The sequence below is a fragment of the Lynx canadensis genome, chromosome D2, assembly GCF_007474595.2.
Source record: "Lynx canadensis isolate LIC74 chromosome D2, mLynCan4.pri.v2, whole genome shotgun sequence".
NCBI classification, from domain to species: domain Eukaryota; kingdom Metazoa; phylum Chordata; class Mammalia; order Carnivora; family Felidae; genus Lynx; species Lynx canadensis.
The window spans coordinates 62489497-62508743 of NC_044313.2; the positions used below are offsets into that span (position 1 = coordinate 62489497).

Sequence of the window (19247 nt, forward strand, 5' to 3'; positions counted from 1 at the left end):
AATAATACAGGACTATTTTCTTGAACCATAGTGGAGTTAATAAGAAATTATAACAGTATGATGGCTAGGGGAAAATTCAAATGTTTGGGTATTAAACAGTACACTTCTAGACAATTCGTGGGTCAAAGAAGAAAACAAGGGAAATTAAACATCATTTTGAACTGAATGATAATGAAAATGCAGTATATCAGAATGTGTAGGTGCATCTTCAGGGTTGAGAGAGAAATTTATATCTTTAAATGCTTCTGTTAGAAAAGAAGGAACCTGGGGCGCCTGGTGGCTCAGTTGGTTAAGCGTCCGACTTCAGCTCAGGTCATGATCTCACGGTCTGTGAGTTCAAGCCCCGCGTCGGGCTCTGTGCTGACAGCTCAGAGCCTGGAGCCCATTTCAGATTCTGTGTCTCCCTCTCTCTCTGCCCCTCCCCTGTTCATACTCTGTCTCTCTCTGTCTCAAAAAAAAATAAACGTTAAAAAAAAAATTAAAAAAAAAAAAAAAAAGGAAAGAAGGAACCTAAAAATCAGTGACCCAAGGGTTTACCTTAAGAGAGAAAAGAAATGCAAATAAAACCCAAACTAAGAACAAGGCAGGAAATAAAAATAAGATTAGATCAATGAAATAGCATATAAATGTGAATAAAACTGCCCTTAGGTGATAATCTTCATCAGTCAGATTCTTTCTCCCCTCTCCTTTTTTTTTATATAAATTTTCTTAATATCGGTTTATTTTTGAGAGAGAGCGAGTGAGTGCGCAAGCTGGGGAGGGCAGGAGTGGGGGGAGGTAGGCAGAGGATCTGAAGCTGGCTCTGCTCTGACAGCCGTGAGTCTGATGGTCTCAGACCCACAAACCGTGAGATCATGACCTGAGCTGAGTCAGACCCCCAACTGACTGGGCTACCCAGGTGCTCCTCCCTGCACCCCCCCTTCTTTCAAATCAGCAACATATCCATTTGCTGAGACTGGAGGAATAGGCACTCTCTCACACATTGTCTATTGGAATACAAATATTACAACCTTGTGTATTGGGAATTTGACAACATCTAGCTAAGTTAAATACTCATTTACTCTTTGATCTAGTAAATCTCCTAGGAATATATCTCGAACATAGATTGGCATAAATACAAAATGGCGTGCACAAGGCTACATTCATTGTAGCACTGTCTAAATAGCAAAAGACTGAAAGGACACGGTATTCATCAGTAGGTTTCTGACTGAATAAAGTGTGGTTCATTTACCCAATAGAGTATTGTATGGGTGTAAAAGCAAATGGGGAGCATCTTCTATGCCATGATGGCCATACATATTATGCAGCAAAGTAATAAGATATAGAAAAGTTCATAAAGAATGTTACTGTGTATCTAATTAAATATATTTGTGTGTGTGTACCTTTCTACTTTTATTTATGTTTTAAGAAGTTTTTAAAATTTTATTTTAAGTTTACTTATTGGAGGGAGAGAGAGAACCCCAAGCAGGCTTCACACTGTCAGCACAGATCCCGATGCAGGGCTTGAACTCAAAAACCATGAGATCATGACCTGAGCCAAAACCAAGAGTTGTACACTTAACCGGCTGAGCCACCCAGCCACCCTGTCTACTTTTATTTTTTAAATTTAGGAATTAAGTAAAAAAACTAACCCATTTAGGGAACAGGATAGAGGGAATAGCTAAAGTTCGATGAATATACAGTACCTTGTTTTCTAGGTATGATTTTGAAACTATGTAAATGTACATAATTCTAAAACAAGTTTTAATCATTAAAAAAAAAAAAACTAGGGGTGCCTGGGTGGCTCAGTTGGTTGAGCATCCATCTCTTGATTTTAGCTCAGGTCGTGGTCTCATGGTTCAGGAGATAGAACCCTGCATCGGAATCTGTGGGGAGTGCAGACCCTGCCTGGGATTCTCTCTCTTCTCTCTCTCTGCCCCTTCCCCCGTTTGCTCGCTCTCTCTCAAAATAAATAAACTTAAAAACTAAAAGTGAAAGCACAATGAAACAAGAAGCCTAAGTGGTATAATTATAGGAAGGACTATTTTAAAATGACTTTAAAACAAGTAATTTGATTATACATGCCTGGTGGATTATACCCTGAAGATATAGAAACAATATAAAAACCTTATATGGTTTTCATTAATCATAGTGTTGGTATTATTATTCCTAAACTTGTTGTATGTATATTGTACAACAAGCAAATGAATTTGTGTTGGTGGCATTGTAGAACAAGAATTACAGTATGGGAGAAGAAAGAAATAAATATAAGAACAACACAATTTTAAAAAAATACTATAGAATTTTTTCAGTATCAAGTCATACTAACTCTTATCACTATATAAGGTCTAGATAGATAAAATGACAAACCCAGGAGTAATGAGCACTCCTTAGAATCCAGACTGTTGTCCTCTGAGTAATGCTGATTCCCGTTGAAAAGTACAGTGTTCCTTGGGTATGTGGTTGGTTTCAGGTTTGGGTCAGGAGATGGATAGATGATCCTGGAATATTTTGTTATACCAGAAGCAAGAAAGCTGTTAAAGAGTACTAAGTCCATGTCTAAAAGACTCGGAAACTATTGAAGAGTCTCTCATTGGTCAAGATGGGAAAATTTGACACTAATAGAAATACCAACTGCAGTTAATTTGAAGCATACTACATTTATTTAAATCCAAAAGTTTGTAATGATCCCTCCCCTAAAAAATGTGTTCTCATTGTTTACCATTCTGGGAGGTTAGGATACCAACTCATTTTTTTTCAAAAACTCTTAAAAAACAAGCATTTATTCTTCCTTTTCTAAACAAACTACCTTTTGGAAACCAAAGATTTGATGAGAATTTTCACTTAATAGGCACATTACAGATAGTAAATAATGAAGGAATGATAAAAGTAGAAATGTCACTTTTTTGTAGCTCTCAATGAAATGTATTTAGGCATTGTTCATCATTGGCTGTTATTATCACAGATACAAGGCAAATGTGTATGCCCCTTAATGAAAAACACAGTACCGTGTATGAGGTTGTCTTCTTATCAATTCTGAATTTGATTAAGACTCTAACTTCGACAATTACAAAAAATTACGTGGACAGAGAAACTGTTTAAAAATGTCACAGGGTATAGTCCACAAAATACAGATACTTGAAGACTACATGGGACAAGCGACTTCATTTCTTAACAAAGAAGTTTCAGGAGGAAAAGAGGTAAATGAAACCTTATAGATAAAAAGAAATGTAAATTTCATGTCAATGAGTTGGAATATATGGTACTACTATGATCTTAATTTGAACAAATGGAAAAGGAGAAAAAGGCCCATGCTGGAACTTGAATGCTGACTGATGGATTAATAATTTTTTTTTTTTTAGTTGAAACAAGATTGACCATGAGATAAACATTGTTGAAGCTGGGTAATGGGCACATAGGAATCCATTATGTTATTGTCTCTACAAAAAAATTAGATTTTTCAAAATAGCTTTTCATATATAAGCATACCTCTCAGATATTGTGGGTTCAGTTCTAGATCACTACAATAAAGTAGATACGCAATAAAATGAATCCAATGAAGTTTTTGGTTTCCCAGTGCATATAAAGTTATGTTTACTTTATAGTCTAGTAAGTGTGTAATAGCATTATGTCTTAAAAAAATGTGTTGCCTTAATTTTAAAACACTTTATTGCTAAAAAAATGCTTACCATCATGTGAGCTTTTAGGTAGTTATCTTTTTGCTGGTAGAGGGTCTTGCCTTGTTGATGGTTGCTGACTGATAGGTGGTGATTCCTGAAGGTTGGGTGACTGTGGCAATTTCTTAAGGTAATGAAATTTGCTGCCATTTATTGACCCTTTCAGGAATGATTTCTCTAGCATGTGATATTGTTTGATAACAGTTTACTGATTGTAGAACTTCTTTCAGAATTGAAGTCCTCTCAAACCCTGCTGTTGTTTTCTTAACTAGGTTAATGAATACCCTAAATCCTTTGTTGTCATTTCAGTAATCTTCACAGCTTCTTCACCAGGAGTATATAACAACTCAAGAAACTACTTTGCTCATCCATAAAAAGCAACCCCTCATTCATTCAGTTTTATCAGGAGATTGCAGCAATTCAGTCCCATTTTCAGGTTTCCCTTGTAAGTTCTTTTTGTTTCTGCCACATCTGCAGTTAACTTCTTGAGGTGAAGTCTTGAGCCCCTCAAAGTCATCCATGAGGGTTGGAATCAACTTCTTCTAAACTCCTGTTAATGTTGATATTTTGACCTCTTTCCATAAATCACAGATGTATTTAATGGCATCTAGAATGGTGAATCCTTTCCAGAAGGTTTTCCATTTACTTGTTTAGATTCATGAGAGCAATCATCCTGTGGCAGCTATAGCCTTATGAAATGTATTTCTTAAATAGTAAGACTTGAAAGTCAAAATGACTCCTGGATTTTATGTTAACAAGTATGAAAACAACATTAATCTGGTGTTTCTCCATTAGAGCTCTTGGATGACCAGGTTCATTGTCAGTGGGCAGTAACATTTTGAAGGGAAATTTTTTTCTGAGCAGTAGGTCTCAACGAGTGGGCTTAAAATACAGTAAACCATGTTGTAAACAGATGTGCTATCATCCAGGCTGTTCCATTTATACAGCACAGGCAAAGTAGATTTAGCATAATTTTTAAGGACCCTAAGACTTTCACAATGGTAAATGAGCATTGGCTTCAATTTAGTCACTAGCTGCATTAGCCCCTAACACGAATCAGCCTGTTCTTGGAACCTTCTGTAGCTATGAAAGTCTTAGATGGCATCTTTACCAATAGAAGGCTGGTTTGCTTTCATTGAAAATCTGTTGTTTAGTGTAGCCACCTTCCTTAATTATCTTAGCTAGATCATCTTTAAACTTGCCATATTCCTCTACATTAGTTCTTGCTGCTTCCTTTAGCTTGTATTTTTTTGTTATGACTACTTAAACCTCACGAACCAACCTCTGCAAGCTTCAAACTTGTATTCTGCAGTTTCCTCACTTCTCTCAGCCTTAATTAGAATTGAAGAGAGTTAGGGCCTTGCTCTGGATTAGGCTTTGGCTTAAGGGAATGTTGTAGCTGGTTTGATTTTCTATTCAGACCACTAAAACTTTCTTCGTATCTGCAATTAAGGAAGTTTTGCTCTATTATTAATGTGTTCACTGGAGTGGCATTTTTATTAATTTCCTTCAGGAACTTTTCCTTCGCATTCACAACTTGGCTGACTGGCACAGGAGGTCTAGCTTTTGGCCTGTGTTGGTTTTCGGCTTTCTAGCTAAGCTTAATCACTTCAAACTTTTGATTTAAAGTGAGAGGTGAGGGGCGCCTGGGTAGCTCAGTTGGTTAAGTGTCCGACTTCTGCTCAGGTCATGATCTCATAGTTTGTGAGTTCGAGCCCCGCATCAGGCTCTGTGCTGACAGCTCAGAGCCTGGAGCTTGTTTCAGATTCTGTGTCTCCCTTTCTCTCTGACCTTTCCCCATTCATGCTTTGTCTCTCTCTGTCTCAAAAATAAATAAACGTTAAAAAATAAAAATAAAGTGAGAGGTGAGTGACGTCTTTTCACTTGAACAGTTAGAGGCCATTCATTGCAGGATTATTATTTGGCCTAATTTGAGTATATTGTGTCTCAGGGAATAGGGGGACCTGAAGAGAGGGAGAGAGATAGGGAAATGGCTGGTTGGTGGAGCACTCAGAACCTACAAGACATTTATTATGTTTGCTGTTTTATATGGTGTTTGTGGTGCCCCAAAACTGTTAATGCTAGTGGCATCAAAGGTCACTTACCACAGATCGCCATAACAACAATATTAATGAAAAAGTTAGAAATATTAAGACAATTACCAAAATGTGACAGAGATGTGAAGTGAGCAAATGCTGTTGGAAAAATGACATCAGTAGACTTGTTCTTGCTCAGGGTTGCCACAAACCTTCACTTTTGCTTTACAAAAAAAAAAAAAAAAAGGCACTATCTGTGAAGTACAATAAAGTGAAGTGTAATAAAATGAGGTATATGCCTATATGATATAAAATTGGAGGCGTTAATCCAGCATACTAAATAATTTGAATTGTTTATGAATTTATATTTGTAGATTTCACTCTATTGTGGTAAAGACCCATTGATTAAAAGGTGAGATCAGGGGCTTTTGGGTGGCTCAGTTGGTTAAGCTTCGACTTTGACTCAGGTCATGACCTCGTGGTTCCTGGGTTTGAGCTGACAGCTCAGAGCCTGGAGCCTGCTCTGTCTCCCTTTCTCTGCCCCTCCCCCGCTCATGTTCTGTTTCTCAAAATAAACATTAATAAAAATAAGTAAATGAAAGGTGAGATCAGTAAATAGTAGTGATTTTCATTTGAAGGACTTTGTGTTGTTTATTAAATTCATGAATTACAGTTGACCTAATAAGAATTAAGAGATCAGAGCAATTCCTGTTAATAAGGTTTGATAGAAGGAAACACTCATTCCATGAATTTGATTGCTGAAAAAATGTGTACATTTAGATCCAGTTTTGTAAAGTCTTTCTTCAACTAAGAATAGAAATTTTATGAAATGGAGATATATATACATTCCAGCTGTCTCCTACCCACTCCATAACCCCCCAATCCTAGGGTAAGTCCTGAGGTATATTAGAAGACATACTAATACTTTGTGCTTCAGTGCCCCCTTGTGCCTATTATGAAAAGTCACCATTAATTTCTCATGGAAAAATTGATATACATTCTAAGAGCTCCCTGGAAATAGAACATTTGCAAGCTTAGAGATAGGGTTCCATATTCTAAACTTTCTGGGACCCAAGATTTATGTCCTGCTTCTCTGTTAATATATTCTCTTCCCACCAAAGCTGCTTCATTAACAATTATATGGCATTTAGGGATGAATAGTATATTATAATCTTAGTTTTCAGTGTTTTTATTTATTGTTCAGTGATTTTATATGTCTTTCCTCACCCTTACCTCTATTCCCACATTTTCCTTTTAAAAGCAAAAAGGAGGGAAAGCTGAAAGCGGATATGTCAGAGGAGTCCCTAACTGGGGTTTTTCCTTCCTTTCTCTCAAGGAAAAAATCCTGGAATCAACCTGTGCCATGATAATGTGGTATAATTATAGAAATTTTTGCCCTACCAACATACTAGGAGGTGGCCTACATTTGAGATTGCTATTTCATTCTTCTATCTTTTACCCTAAAAAGCATATGAGACTTTATAGGGGCGCCTGGGTGGCTCAGTCAGTTAAGTGTCCACCTTCAGCTCAGGTCATGATCTTACAGTCCATGGGTTCGAGCTCTACATGGGGCTCTGTGCTGACAGCTCAGAATCTGCAGCCTGCTTTGGATTCTGTGTCTCCCTCCCTTTCTTTGCCCCTCCCTTGCTCATGCTGTCTCTCTCTCTCAAAATAAATAAACATTAACTATTAAAAAGAAAAGGAAGAAAAGGAAGAAGGAAGGAAAAGAAAGGGAAATAAAGAAGAAAAAAAAGGTTTGGGGTGCCTGGGTGGCTCAGTCAGTTAAGTGTCCAACTTCAGCTCAGGTCATGATCTTATAGTTTGTGAGTTCAAGCTCTGCATCAGGCTCTGTGCTGACAGCTCGGAGCCTGCAGCCTGCTTCGGATTCTGTGTCTCCCTCTCTCTCTGCCTCTCCCCCGCTTACATTCTGTTTCTCTCTCTTTCTCAAAAATAAATAAACATTAAAAAAATTTTTTAAATGCTCCTAGGAATTGGAATTATATTTACATTATGGGAGCTTATGCATTTGACCTCTTTCCTGTAGAAACAGTATATCCTTAGCATAATCATGCCTCAAAAGATCAAATCAGAATTTGAGATTTTTCTAAATAGATTATGTTGGGGATTTATTAACAAGCATTTGTAATATTCAGGACTTTGCATTTAACTTGGATTTTTCTTCCTCAGATTGTTTTTTGGTTGCTGTCCCACTCCTTTAAACTCTTTTCGTTGCATCCTCATGCCTTCAGATTTGTAAACTACTCCCCAGGTATCCCTTTTTTCTTATATAGAAAAGCTCTATTTATTGATTTTACTCCCGTGCTTTAAAAGCATTCTCAGAATTTGAGATTCTGGAAGGCTCTTTCCTTCTTGTTTGGTCAGGCTGCTTCACTCCTTCACTTTTTCAAATGTCTAGAAATTACTGTTTTGTCTGTCAAGCCACCTTACGCTAAGAAAGAACTGAACTTGATGGTTTTCCTCCTCCTGAGCCATTCAGCAGTTCTTAGTTTGTTAGGTGGTGCTCCTGAAAAAAAGAGTCTAAACTTAGGTGTTTTCATGTGTGTATCATTATTTACATAATTGCCCAAAAGCTGTTAAGTTGCTATATTTCTCTATGCCTTAGTTTTCCCTTCTGTAAAACCTTGCCTGACACATTGTAAGTACTCCCAATGACAGTTTATGCTGCCATTACTGTTGTTATGGACTCAGTATTTCGTATTACAAAATTCTGACCCCCATTGTAATGGTATCTGGGATGGGTGTTTGGGAGATAATTAGGGTTAGGAGGGAGGGGCCTCTCATGATTGAATTAGTGCCTTAATAAGAGACAGCAGAGAGCTTCTCTCTCTCCCCACTTCCAAGAAGAAAGGTTATGTGAGCACAAACTGAGAAGACAACTTGTCTGCAACCTAAGGAGAAAGTCCTCTCCATGAACCCACCACGCTGGCACCTTGAATTCAGACAGCTTCTGAAACTCTGAGAAAATAAATTTCTCTTGTTTGAGCCAACCCGATATATGATGTTTTGTTATGACTGCCCAAGCCGAATAAGACAATCATCATCATCAATGATATTACATTAAATACTATATATAATTTATTCAAAAGATAGCAGTGTGTATATATATATGGATATATAACACATATATCCATATATATGTATATATATGGATATATATTGTGTATATATATTATTGATTTTGTAATAAAATAGGAACTTTGGTGACAGGTCAGGAATATAATTCTTTTCATTAGATGTAAAGAAGGTAATTGAAACTTAAACATCTTTGAATAGTTTGTAATTCTTGATACATCTTATTGTTCACCAAGTAGTCTTGTAAAAAGTTATTAGGCAAGTGATTCATAGAAAGGAGTTCACATTATGGATATTGAAATCAAAATTTAGTCTCTCTTTTTAATTTTGCTGCTTATATCTTCATATGACCATCACTTCCCATTTTTGCCCTTACCCCCCCCCCCCCCCCGCAAGAATCTAACTTACAGACTCAGTGTGGAAAATCTCAGGGCCATTTTAAGTGTGTGGTCTTCGACCTTTAAGCCGAAAAGGAATCACCTATTCAAACTTTATTCAGTAATTTATCATATGCTGTGTATATGCTTTGGGGACTATGCTGCTATGACTGTTAGGCCTCTTATGAGCTATTTCAGTGTTTTCATTGACTCCATCATTTATTAGTTGCTTGGCCTTGGGCAAGTAATTTCTATATTTTAGCTTCCACATTTTGAAAAGTTGTTAATAATACCTATTTACTGGGTATATGTAATGATCAAATAGCTTAATATATGTACCTGGCATATAGTAGGCACTATTCACATGTTAGCTGGGTTTTTTTCTTTTATTGTAGTCATTGGTATTATTTTTGTTACCATTATCACAATACTAGTTATCTTATAGGTGGTTATGTGATGATCAAATGATTTAATATATGTGCCTGGCAAAAATTAAACACTGTTGAAATGTTAGATGTTTTTGTTGTTACTGGTATTGCCTTAATTACCATTATCAATAATAAGTTTGAATGCCCCTTGGGAGATGAAAGTTTATCCCTGTGATCTCCAGACTTTACAACTTTTAGAACGTAGACTTATATGCCATCATATGTACTTTAATTTCACTTGTTATGATTATCATTCTAGTAATATATTGGTGTGAATACATACTGGATTCCTCTATAGAATTGTAGTTACATTTTTATTTCACCACGACAAATTTAATATAACTACATAAAATGCAAGATTTAGTTATTAAAAGGTTAAATTACACCTGCTAGGATGACTATAATAAAAAATAAAAAAGAGAAAATAGCAAGTGTTGGCAAGGATGTGGAGAGATTGGAACTCTCATAGATTGCTGATGGGAGTGCAAAGTAGTGCAGCTACTGTATAGAATAGTTTTATTGGTTCTTCAGAAAGTTAAACATAGAATTTACCATATGATTCAACAATTCCACGTTTAGATATATACCCCCAAATAGTTGAAAACAGGAAGTCAGGGAAATATGCCAGTTTTCACTGCTACATTATTCATAACGGCCAAAATGTAAAAACAACCCAAGTGTTTATCAGCAGATCAATGAATAAAATGTGACATATACATGTAATAGAATATTATTCAGCCATAAAAAGGAATGAAGTTCTGATATATGTTATAACATGGATGAACCTTGAAAACATTCTGCTAAGTTAAATATTCCAGACACAAAGGGACAAACAGTGTATGTTTCCATTTATATGAAATATGCAGAATAGGCAAATTCATATATCTGAAAGTAAGATTAGAGGTTACCAAAGGACTGGGGAAGAGGGTAAGGGGATTTATTGCTTAACAGATAAAAAGTTTCTCTTTGTGATGATAAAGTTTTGGGTCTAGATTGTAGTAGGTTCTATAACATTTTGAGTGTAATACCACTGAATTGTATGCTTAAAAAATGCCTGAAATGGCCAGTTTTATGTTATATATATTTCATCACAATAAAATATTACTTAGTTGAACTTTAGTTTTGTTTGGATAAGCATTTCTAATTAATGATGTGAATGGCAAATAAATGTCCTTTGTTAACATGTTTGAAAGACCTTTCCTCCTCTGTACTTGGGAGTCAGAGAAAGGATGGGTGCTGCTTACCTATTTAAAGATACATAATTCTTTTTTGTTGTTATTATTTTTAAAAATGTTTTTAAATTTACATCCAAGTGCAACAATGATTTCAGGAGTAGAATCCTTAATGGCCCTTACCCATTTTGCCCGTCCCACAACTCCTCTAGTAACCCTCTGTTTGTTCTCCATATTTAAGAGTCTCTTATGTTCTGTCCCCCTCCGTTTTTATATTGTTGCTTCCCTTCCTTTGTGTTCATCTGTTCTGTGTCTTAAAGTGCTCATATGAGTGAAGTCATATATTTGTCTTTCTGTGACTAATTTCGCTTAGCATAATACCCTCCAGTTCCATCCATGTAGTTGCAAATGACAAGATTTCATTCTTTTTGATTGCCGAGTAATACTCCATTGTGTGTGTGTGTGTGTGTGTGTACACACACACACACACACACACACACACACACACCACATAAATATACATAATTCTTATTGCCCTAAGGTCTCTAGAGAGAATTATGGGGAGCTATGGTTTCCAGAGAGCGTGTAGCTACCTTCCTTATATTTAATGGAAACAGCCAGTAGAACAAAAATCCAGCTTTTTATCTAGTCACTAACCTCTTTCCCTTGCCCCACATAAAGTAGAATGAGACCTAGGTCAAGGTAAATGCTTCTTAAGCCTCCAAAGGATGTCTGTCCTTTATTCTATTTGCTTCTTTTCATCTTTTGAGGCTTTTTCTAGATTGCTGCTGCAAGGTTTGCAGCCTTGTGCCTATTAAAGGTTTTTCTCTTCACAGACATGGATGGGATTGGGATCTTCCACTCTAATGTTTGGATCTTTGATGTTTACTATTTAGGACTATTCAGAGATGTTTGTGCTTGCTTCTGAAGTTTTGGCTATGCAGCTGATAAGTAAGTAAGTGACCTCTGGATAAATGAAGAATATGGTCCGTGCATTCCTGAAACCAGATTACTGTGAAATATATGCCAATTTATAGCACCTACGCTGTGTAGGCCCCTTCTGTATTTTGGGGCTCTCCATGTACTCATAAAGTCAAATGGTGTTGATTTTTATAACTAAAGGAGACTAACACCTTCTGAAAATGTTAAGAAAATATAATTTTAAATCTTAATCTTAGGGCAGAATCATTAATTCAGAAGCCACATCTATTGTTTCAAATTGTTTATACCTTGGATTATACCAGAATGTTTCCCAGGTTTAATTTCAAACTTTTAGTTCATTATTTTTTAAGATCAACCAATTAAAAAAAAAGAGCAACTAGTTTCTTTAGAATAATTCTTAGAATTGTTGATTATTGCTCAATGCACTACTTCTGCTTAAGCTTGGGCTAGTTCATATGGGTGCCTTTTATCTTTTTTTCTTTTTTAAGTTCATTTATTTATTTTGAGAGAGAGCCGGGGAGAGGGGCAGAGGGAGAGAGGGAGAGAGAGAATCTCAGGCAGGCTGTGCACTGTCAGCACACAGCCTGATGTGGGGCTCGAACTCATGAACCATGAGATCATGACCTGAGTTGAAACCAAGAGTTTAGGGGAGCCTGGGTGGCTCAGTCGGTTGAGCATCCGACTTCAGCTCAGGTCATGATCTCACAGTTCGTGAGTTCAAGCCCTGCATCGGGCTTTGTGCTGACAGCTCAGAGCCTGGAGCCTGCTTCGGATTCTGTGTCTCCCTCTCTCTCTGCCCCTAACCCACTCACATTCTGTCTCTGTCTCTCTCAAAAATAAATAAACATTAAAAAAAAAAAGAATCCAAGAGTTTGATGCTCAACCAACTGAGCCACCCAGGCACCCTTTGGTGCCTATTAATTTTGACCGTTTTAATTTAACAAATGATTTTAATTTTATTTAGTTTTCAGAATCTTTTCCAAACCCTGTAAAACTTAAGTATGATTCTAAGCCATTCATAATAGCATTACTTAAAGTGTGTCAATTTATCATATTTTCTCTATTTGATTACTTTTATATAAAATATCCACTTGCAGTTTGTCTTTTATAATAATATGCTTTATTTTTTAGAGCGGGAGTTAATTTAATCTGTCATATTATATTTTAATTTGGTAATCTGATTTTTAACATGTATGAACTTTAGGCCATAGTTAAATGTTTCTGGTTTTGTGAAAGCATAGGACAGTTTTTATGTTCTCAGTGAAAAAGTTTTGGAGTTTACTGTACTATATTCTAAACCCCATAAATTTGGTATCGTATTTTAAATTTTTGAGTATTTGGGCAGCAATGACCAGATTTTGGACATCTCCCCCCCCCCCCCCCGCATTTGTTATCCACCAAATTCTTTATATAGATTTGTAGATAGGTGAATTTTCTGGAAAAACTAGTCCATTTTTTCCTATATTGCTATTTTATAGAGCAATATTCTGTTAGGTATCTCATAATGAAGATTTTATGGACAAATAAATTGGGGGAAATTTCATGGTGTAAAACTCTTATCAGTAATGCACAGGGAACATTGGCATCATTAAAAGCCTTGAGACGACCGACCCCCTGATAAAGTGAGACATTTGTGACTTATTAGTTCGTGATTGTTCATAGCTTGTTTGGTTTCCCTAATGTTTATTTATACAAACAAATGACATTTCTATATTGGGGTGCCTGAGTGGCTCAGTTGGTTAAGCATCCAACTCTTGATCTGACTCAGTTGGTAAGATTGAGCCCCGCATTCGGTTCTGTACTAACAGTGTGGGGCCTGCGATTCTCTTCCTCTCTCTCTGCCCCTCTCACACTTGTGCGCGCACACACACACACACACCACACACACACACACACTCTCTCTCTCAAAATAAATAAACTTTAAAAAAAAAAAATGAAATGACATTTCTATAATGTAGACTATAATTTGAGGAATGCTAATACGTAGTTCAGTGCTTTTATTTTTAACACAAAAGATTCTTTAGAGTCTAGAGGTTTTAGCACATGGTTGGTTGTTGCTTTTGGCAGAACCAATCCTAGGAACTCTTCACAGTTCTCACATGACATCATGTAGGTCACGCTTATTTTTAGGTGCATAAGAAGGTGAGGCTCATCATGCACCATGTTGGTATGATAATATTGATACCAAGGTAAAAATAACTAAATTTGCTTTTATCATTTGATTTAACAGTGACAATAGTGTAATTTAAATTTCTTTATAAATATAAGTGAAAAGAGCATATTGTGAGAGGATACAAGCTTTCTTAGTCATTGGTCATTGTTTTACTTATAGTTCTAGAAAAATAAGGGATTCTCCTAGGAGCTTTCAAAAATTTTGTGATAATTATTGATAAATTTTAATTCCCAAAATGTTCCATCATACCAATCTGAATATTTTTTCAAATTGGTACATTAGTAGAGTTTTATATAGCAAATATCTTTACTATTCCTGCTTTATTTCCCAAATTAAGTGTGTAATTTTGCAGATAGATTTTGGCTTATTTGGAGGCCCTAAAATAAAGTGGCAGAGCTGAAAGTACAATTTAGATGAAAATAATAACTCTGAGCTTTAATATGCTATTATTTTGATATATGTAAGTTGAATATAGGTCTCCAGACCAAGGGACCATAATCTATTTGCCACATTCAAGCAATCAACCCATGCAGGAGAAAAGAGACATTCTTCATTTAGATGATACTTGTGTTTGAAAAGTTTAAAGGTTACGTTATTTTTAATGGGCCATATAGCAGAAACTGCATCGCATGACTACTGCTTATACTTTTTTCATCTTGCTAGTGATCCCTTTGACAGTCTGACTGCTTTTCTTCTGTTGCCTGTTACTGTGCACATAGAAAACTGAGAATTTGTGCGTGTTGAGATCTGTTGTAGAAGACATGTATTAAAAGAGATATGTGACACTCTTTTAATTATCTAGTGACCAGTTCTTAGAAATCACTGTTTTATATCTTGGGCTAAAAACTGCATTTACCACATATTTATTATGAAGTAATTATTTTTAATGACTATTTTGCTTAGCCTCTTTCTCACATCATATTCACTCATGGTAATTACCACAATGTCCACAGCTGTTAACTCTTGATGTATGCTCTCATTTCTGAATTCTTCGTGTTCACAATGATAGGCTCTAATATGCAATCAGAAGTGTGTACTGAGTGAAATTTTCCTTTTCTTTTTCTTCATAATTATGGATGCAGCGATTAATTAGTAAATGAAGCAACTGTATTCATATTGCATGTAGGAACTTTCCTTCCTTCCTCCCCCGCCCCCCTTTTTGCAAATTAGCCATTTAATTGTACTCATGATATGTTTTACATGGTGCTGGGTAGTCAGAAACATTTACTGAGCACTTTAGTTTGTTAGGCACCATGCTAGGTACTAGAGATGCAAAAAAAAAAAAGGTGAACTAATCCTTGCCCTCAGGGATCTTGTATTTTTAGTTATTAAGACAGGAAAATAAGCAGACAGAAGGACCCAATAGAGGTTAATGAGGAGGGAGTCAATATAAAGTAACATATAAGTAGAGGTGCCTGGGTGGCTCAGTCAGCTAAGCCCCTGACTCTTGATTTCGACACAGGTCAGATCTCACAGTTTGTGAGTTCCAGCCCTGCGTTGAACTCTGCATTCACTATGTGAAGCCTGCTTCCGATCCTATGTCCCTGTCTTTCTGGCCCTCTCCCGCTCACACACACTCTCACTCTCTCTCCCTCTCTCTCAAAAGTACACATTAAAAACATATAACATATAATTAACCAAGTATGTACAGTGTTTATATAGGTTAGGTTTGCAGATTGATGGAAAGAAACTGTCTCCCCAAACCTCAACCTACATACATACCAATACATCATAAGTCTAGATTACTTATTTGGTTAGCCAAGATACAAAATCGTATCTGCATTGGTTCAGAAAATCCAATATGGGCACTGATCATCCCTGCATGTTCTTGTGAGATATACCAAGAATGGAAAAACCTGACCACTCTTTACCAGGGCCATTTCTTAGAGTTGTGAGCAGCAATGAAGGGTGAGGTAATAACTTCAATAGCAGGCTTGCTTCTACTTATTATAAAAGCTGGGGTGGGGGAGTGCCTGGGTGGCTCAATCATTCAAACCTCAGACTCTTGATCTCAGCTCAGAACTTGATCCCAGGGTTGTGAGTCCAAGCCATGCATTGGGCACTGCATTGGGCTCCATGCTGGGTGTGAAGCCTACTTAAAAAACTTTTCTTCCTTAGGGATGCCTGGGTGGCTCAGTTGGTTAAGCGTCTGACTCTTCATTCCAGCTCATGATCTTATGGTTTGTAAGTTCGAGCCCCATGTTGGGCCCTGCACTGACAGCACAGAGCCTGCTTGAGATTCTCTCCCTCCCTCCCTCCCTCTCTCCCTCCCTCTCTCTCTCCCTCTCCCCTCCCCCTCTCTCCCTCCCCCTCTCCCTCTCTCCCCCTCTCCCTCCTTCTCCTCCTCTCCCTCCCCCCTCACATATGCATGCAACAGTCTCATCTCTCAAAATGAAAATTAAAATATAAAAGGGGGAACTCCCCCCTCCCCACACACATACACACTCACACCATCAGCATTCCTCTCCTATGGCACAACTCTCTGTGTGCACAGGTGTTCATCCTTTGGTGTTTGGCAACCTTTCCATGGGTCTTGGGAGGCATGAGGAGCCAGCACAAGCAGCACACTGGTATTTTGCTTTAAGTAATAAGTAGGTTTTGCTTTAAGTAATAAAGTCCTAGGGGGTCTCATGTATTTTGCCAGAATCCATGTAACAATAATAGGCTAGCTTATTAGTGTCTGTCTATGTATGTATTGACATTCAAACGCTTCACTGTCCTGATAATATGAAGGTAAGTTTGCTACACAGCAAAGGAAAAGAATTTCATTTCCTTTTGTCCCCAGGGTCCTAGCAGATTCCCAAAAGTCTGTGATACTGTCCATGCAAGATAAACTATGAGTTTAGAAAGTTCCTGCTGAAAATTTTAATTTTATATCAAAGACTTTGCATCTGGAAGAATTTACATTGAATTTATGCCCTTTAGGTATGGAAATGTTTAAAACCATGGCTCTTTAGGTTTTTGATGGAAATATTTTGTCAACAAGACCATATTATTGCCCATGTGGGAAAGCAAAGATACTACCCAGGTTTCCCTGAGCTTTGTTTCTGCTTCAGTTTTCTGTAGTTTTCGGCAATGTTTTTTTAATGTTTGTTTATTTGAGAGAGAGAGAGAACAAGAGGGGGAGGGGCAGAGAGAGGGGGAGAGAGAGAATCCCAAGCAGGCTCTGCATTGTCAGTATGGAGCACAGTGCAGGTCTCAATCCCATAACCTTGAGATCTCAACCTGAGCCAGTATCAAGAGTCAGATGCTTAACTGATTGAGCCACTCAGGCGCCCCAATTTTCTGTAGTTTCCAAGAACTCATTTATACCACAATTCAGTAATTAATTACAAGACTCTTGCAAGATTTCAGGTAATAGAGATATTGGTATATAGTTTAAAACTTCTGCATAGCACCAGGTGGACCTCAGCTCAACCCCTAAGGATGTGTTTTTAGAAGAAGCCACCAGTTTTGTTGGCTTCTTTCTTGTTGGGCTCCTGCTCTGACTTGGCATAGATAACTAGGAATAGATGTTAATTCCTTGAACAGTATTCCTTTTTCCCAGTTCTAACAGGTAAGCATGTCTAACTAGCTTCCTAATGAGCAGCAACACAAAGACCTCAAAATCAAACATACACCAGTTTGTGTCCATGTTTAAAAGTCAGTGATTGCAAGAGTCAGGAGATATTTAATATTATTAAGTACTTCGCATGTATGCAGCGCTGTTCTGGGCACTGTAACAGCTGAACCCTCGGTGAGTTTGCACCCATAATATAATAATCTCATTTTATTTGAATATAGGGCAGAATTTGATTATACACTAATATAAACTATATGAAAAATAAGTGCTTGTAGGAGTTCAAAAGTAAGTTTGAGTCAAAGTGGGGGTTATAAACATTCCGGAAGAACTTGGGTGAGGTCTGAAGAACAAACAGGATTTAAACAAGGAGGAGTGAAACACTTCACATATAAGGGAGCAGAAGATGGGTGGAAGAAGGGTAAGACCAAGAATGCCTCCAACAAAACTCATAATGTGGTAGAGAAGACAGCTCTGTGAAGAGATCTTCTTAGGTAGTGAATGGAAAAAGGATGAAAATGGGAGAAGAAAGAGTTGAATGAATGAGTGTAAAGAGTCTGCTTTGGTTTTCCAAATACAAACATTCATGTTTCTATTTTAGAGGAAAACCTTTCAGGCTTTCACCATTCAGTATGCTGTTAGTTGTAGGTTTTTCAATATTACCATCATTGTGTTGAAGTAGTTTTTTTCTGTTCCTAGTTGGAGTATTTTTATTATGCAAGAGTATTAAGCTTGTCAAATGCTTTTTCTGTGTCAAGCAAGATGATCATGTAGTATTTTTCCTTCATTCTGATAATGTATAGTACACTGATAGATTGTCGTATGTTGAGCCATCCTTGCCCTGCTGCTTGTCTTTTAAGTAATGTTTTATTGGAACAAAGCCAAAGTCATTTGTTTACATATTATTTATGGCTTCTTTTGTACTTATAAAATCAGAGGTAAGTAGGTGTGACAGAGACCAACCATATGATTTGCAAAGCCTAAAATATTTATTATTTCCCAACCTCTGCTTCTAGAATCGTCAGTATGCACAGTCTTTTCATATGTCTTTAGTAGATGCCAGTCTGGACTGATTAATATTGTGTAATTTGCTTTTCTTAATAAACTTCTTGATATACAATAATAGGGAGTTCTAATGAGGTTAATGAAAATTCGTTAAATAATGATTTTAAGAGAAATGTTAATTCAAATGAATGTGTTGATGTCTTTCTTAATTCAACTTCATGGCTTGTATTTTAAAATATCATACTCTGTATGCACAAACTTAGGGAGTTTTATGTTTTTTTTTTCTATAGGTGTATGTGGAATTTGATGATCTTGAATGGGATAAACGAGAGTGGGTTAAAGTTTATGAAGATTTTTCAACTTTCTTGGTGGAATACCACTTAATCTGGGCCAGAAGGATCGACCCTAGCCAGACTCAGGGATCAAAGAGCAAACAAATTCAGTGGCCTGCATTGGTAAGATCTATTCCTGTTTCATTAAGCATTTTCAGTTGTTTGTTTTAAAAGAACAATTACTGAATATAATTTCAGATTTATCTTGGTGATTATAGATTATTGCTGAAGAAGCTCTGTAGTATCTGGCAGAAATATCCAAATACAGCTTTTATTTTGTTAAACAATTTTATATGTCTTTTTGTTAGTACTCTTTTAGCATATTTAGTCTACCGATAGTTTATTCCATCCAATTAGGAGAAATCTATAAATTGCGTCAAAGGTTACTAACAAATAGTTGACTAGTTTGAGTGTCATGGGGAGCAGTTTTGCTGAATGACTGTGTATGTGGACGATAAGAGGATACTTTTTATA

The 19247-nt window shown here is 36.8% G+C and overlaps 1 protein-coding gene across 3 annotated transcripts in view; it reads left to right on the top strand.

Annotated features, from left to right (window-relative positions):
- The window catches only part of JMJD1C (jumonji domain containing 1C), a 264444-nt gene that overhangs the window by 46070 nt on the left and 199127 nt on the right, over positions 1–19247 (top strand). For all 3 annotated transcript variants that reach the window (XM_030335558.1, XM_030335559.1, XM_030335560.1), the window contains exon 2: positions 18732–18896. In XM_030335558.1, coding sequence (XP_030191418.1) covers positions 18732–18896 — 165 coding nt within the window. The remainder of the gene's footprint in view (positions 1–18731; positions 18897–19247) is intronic.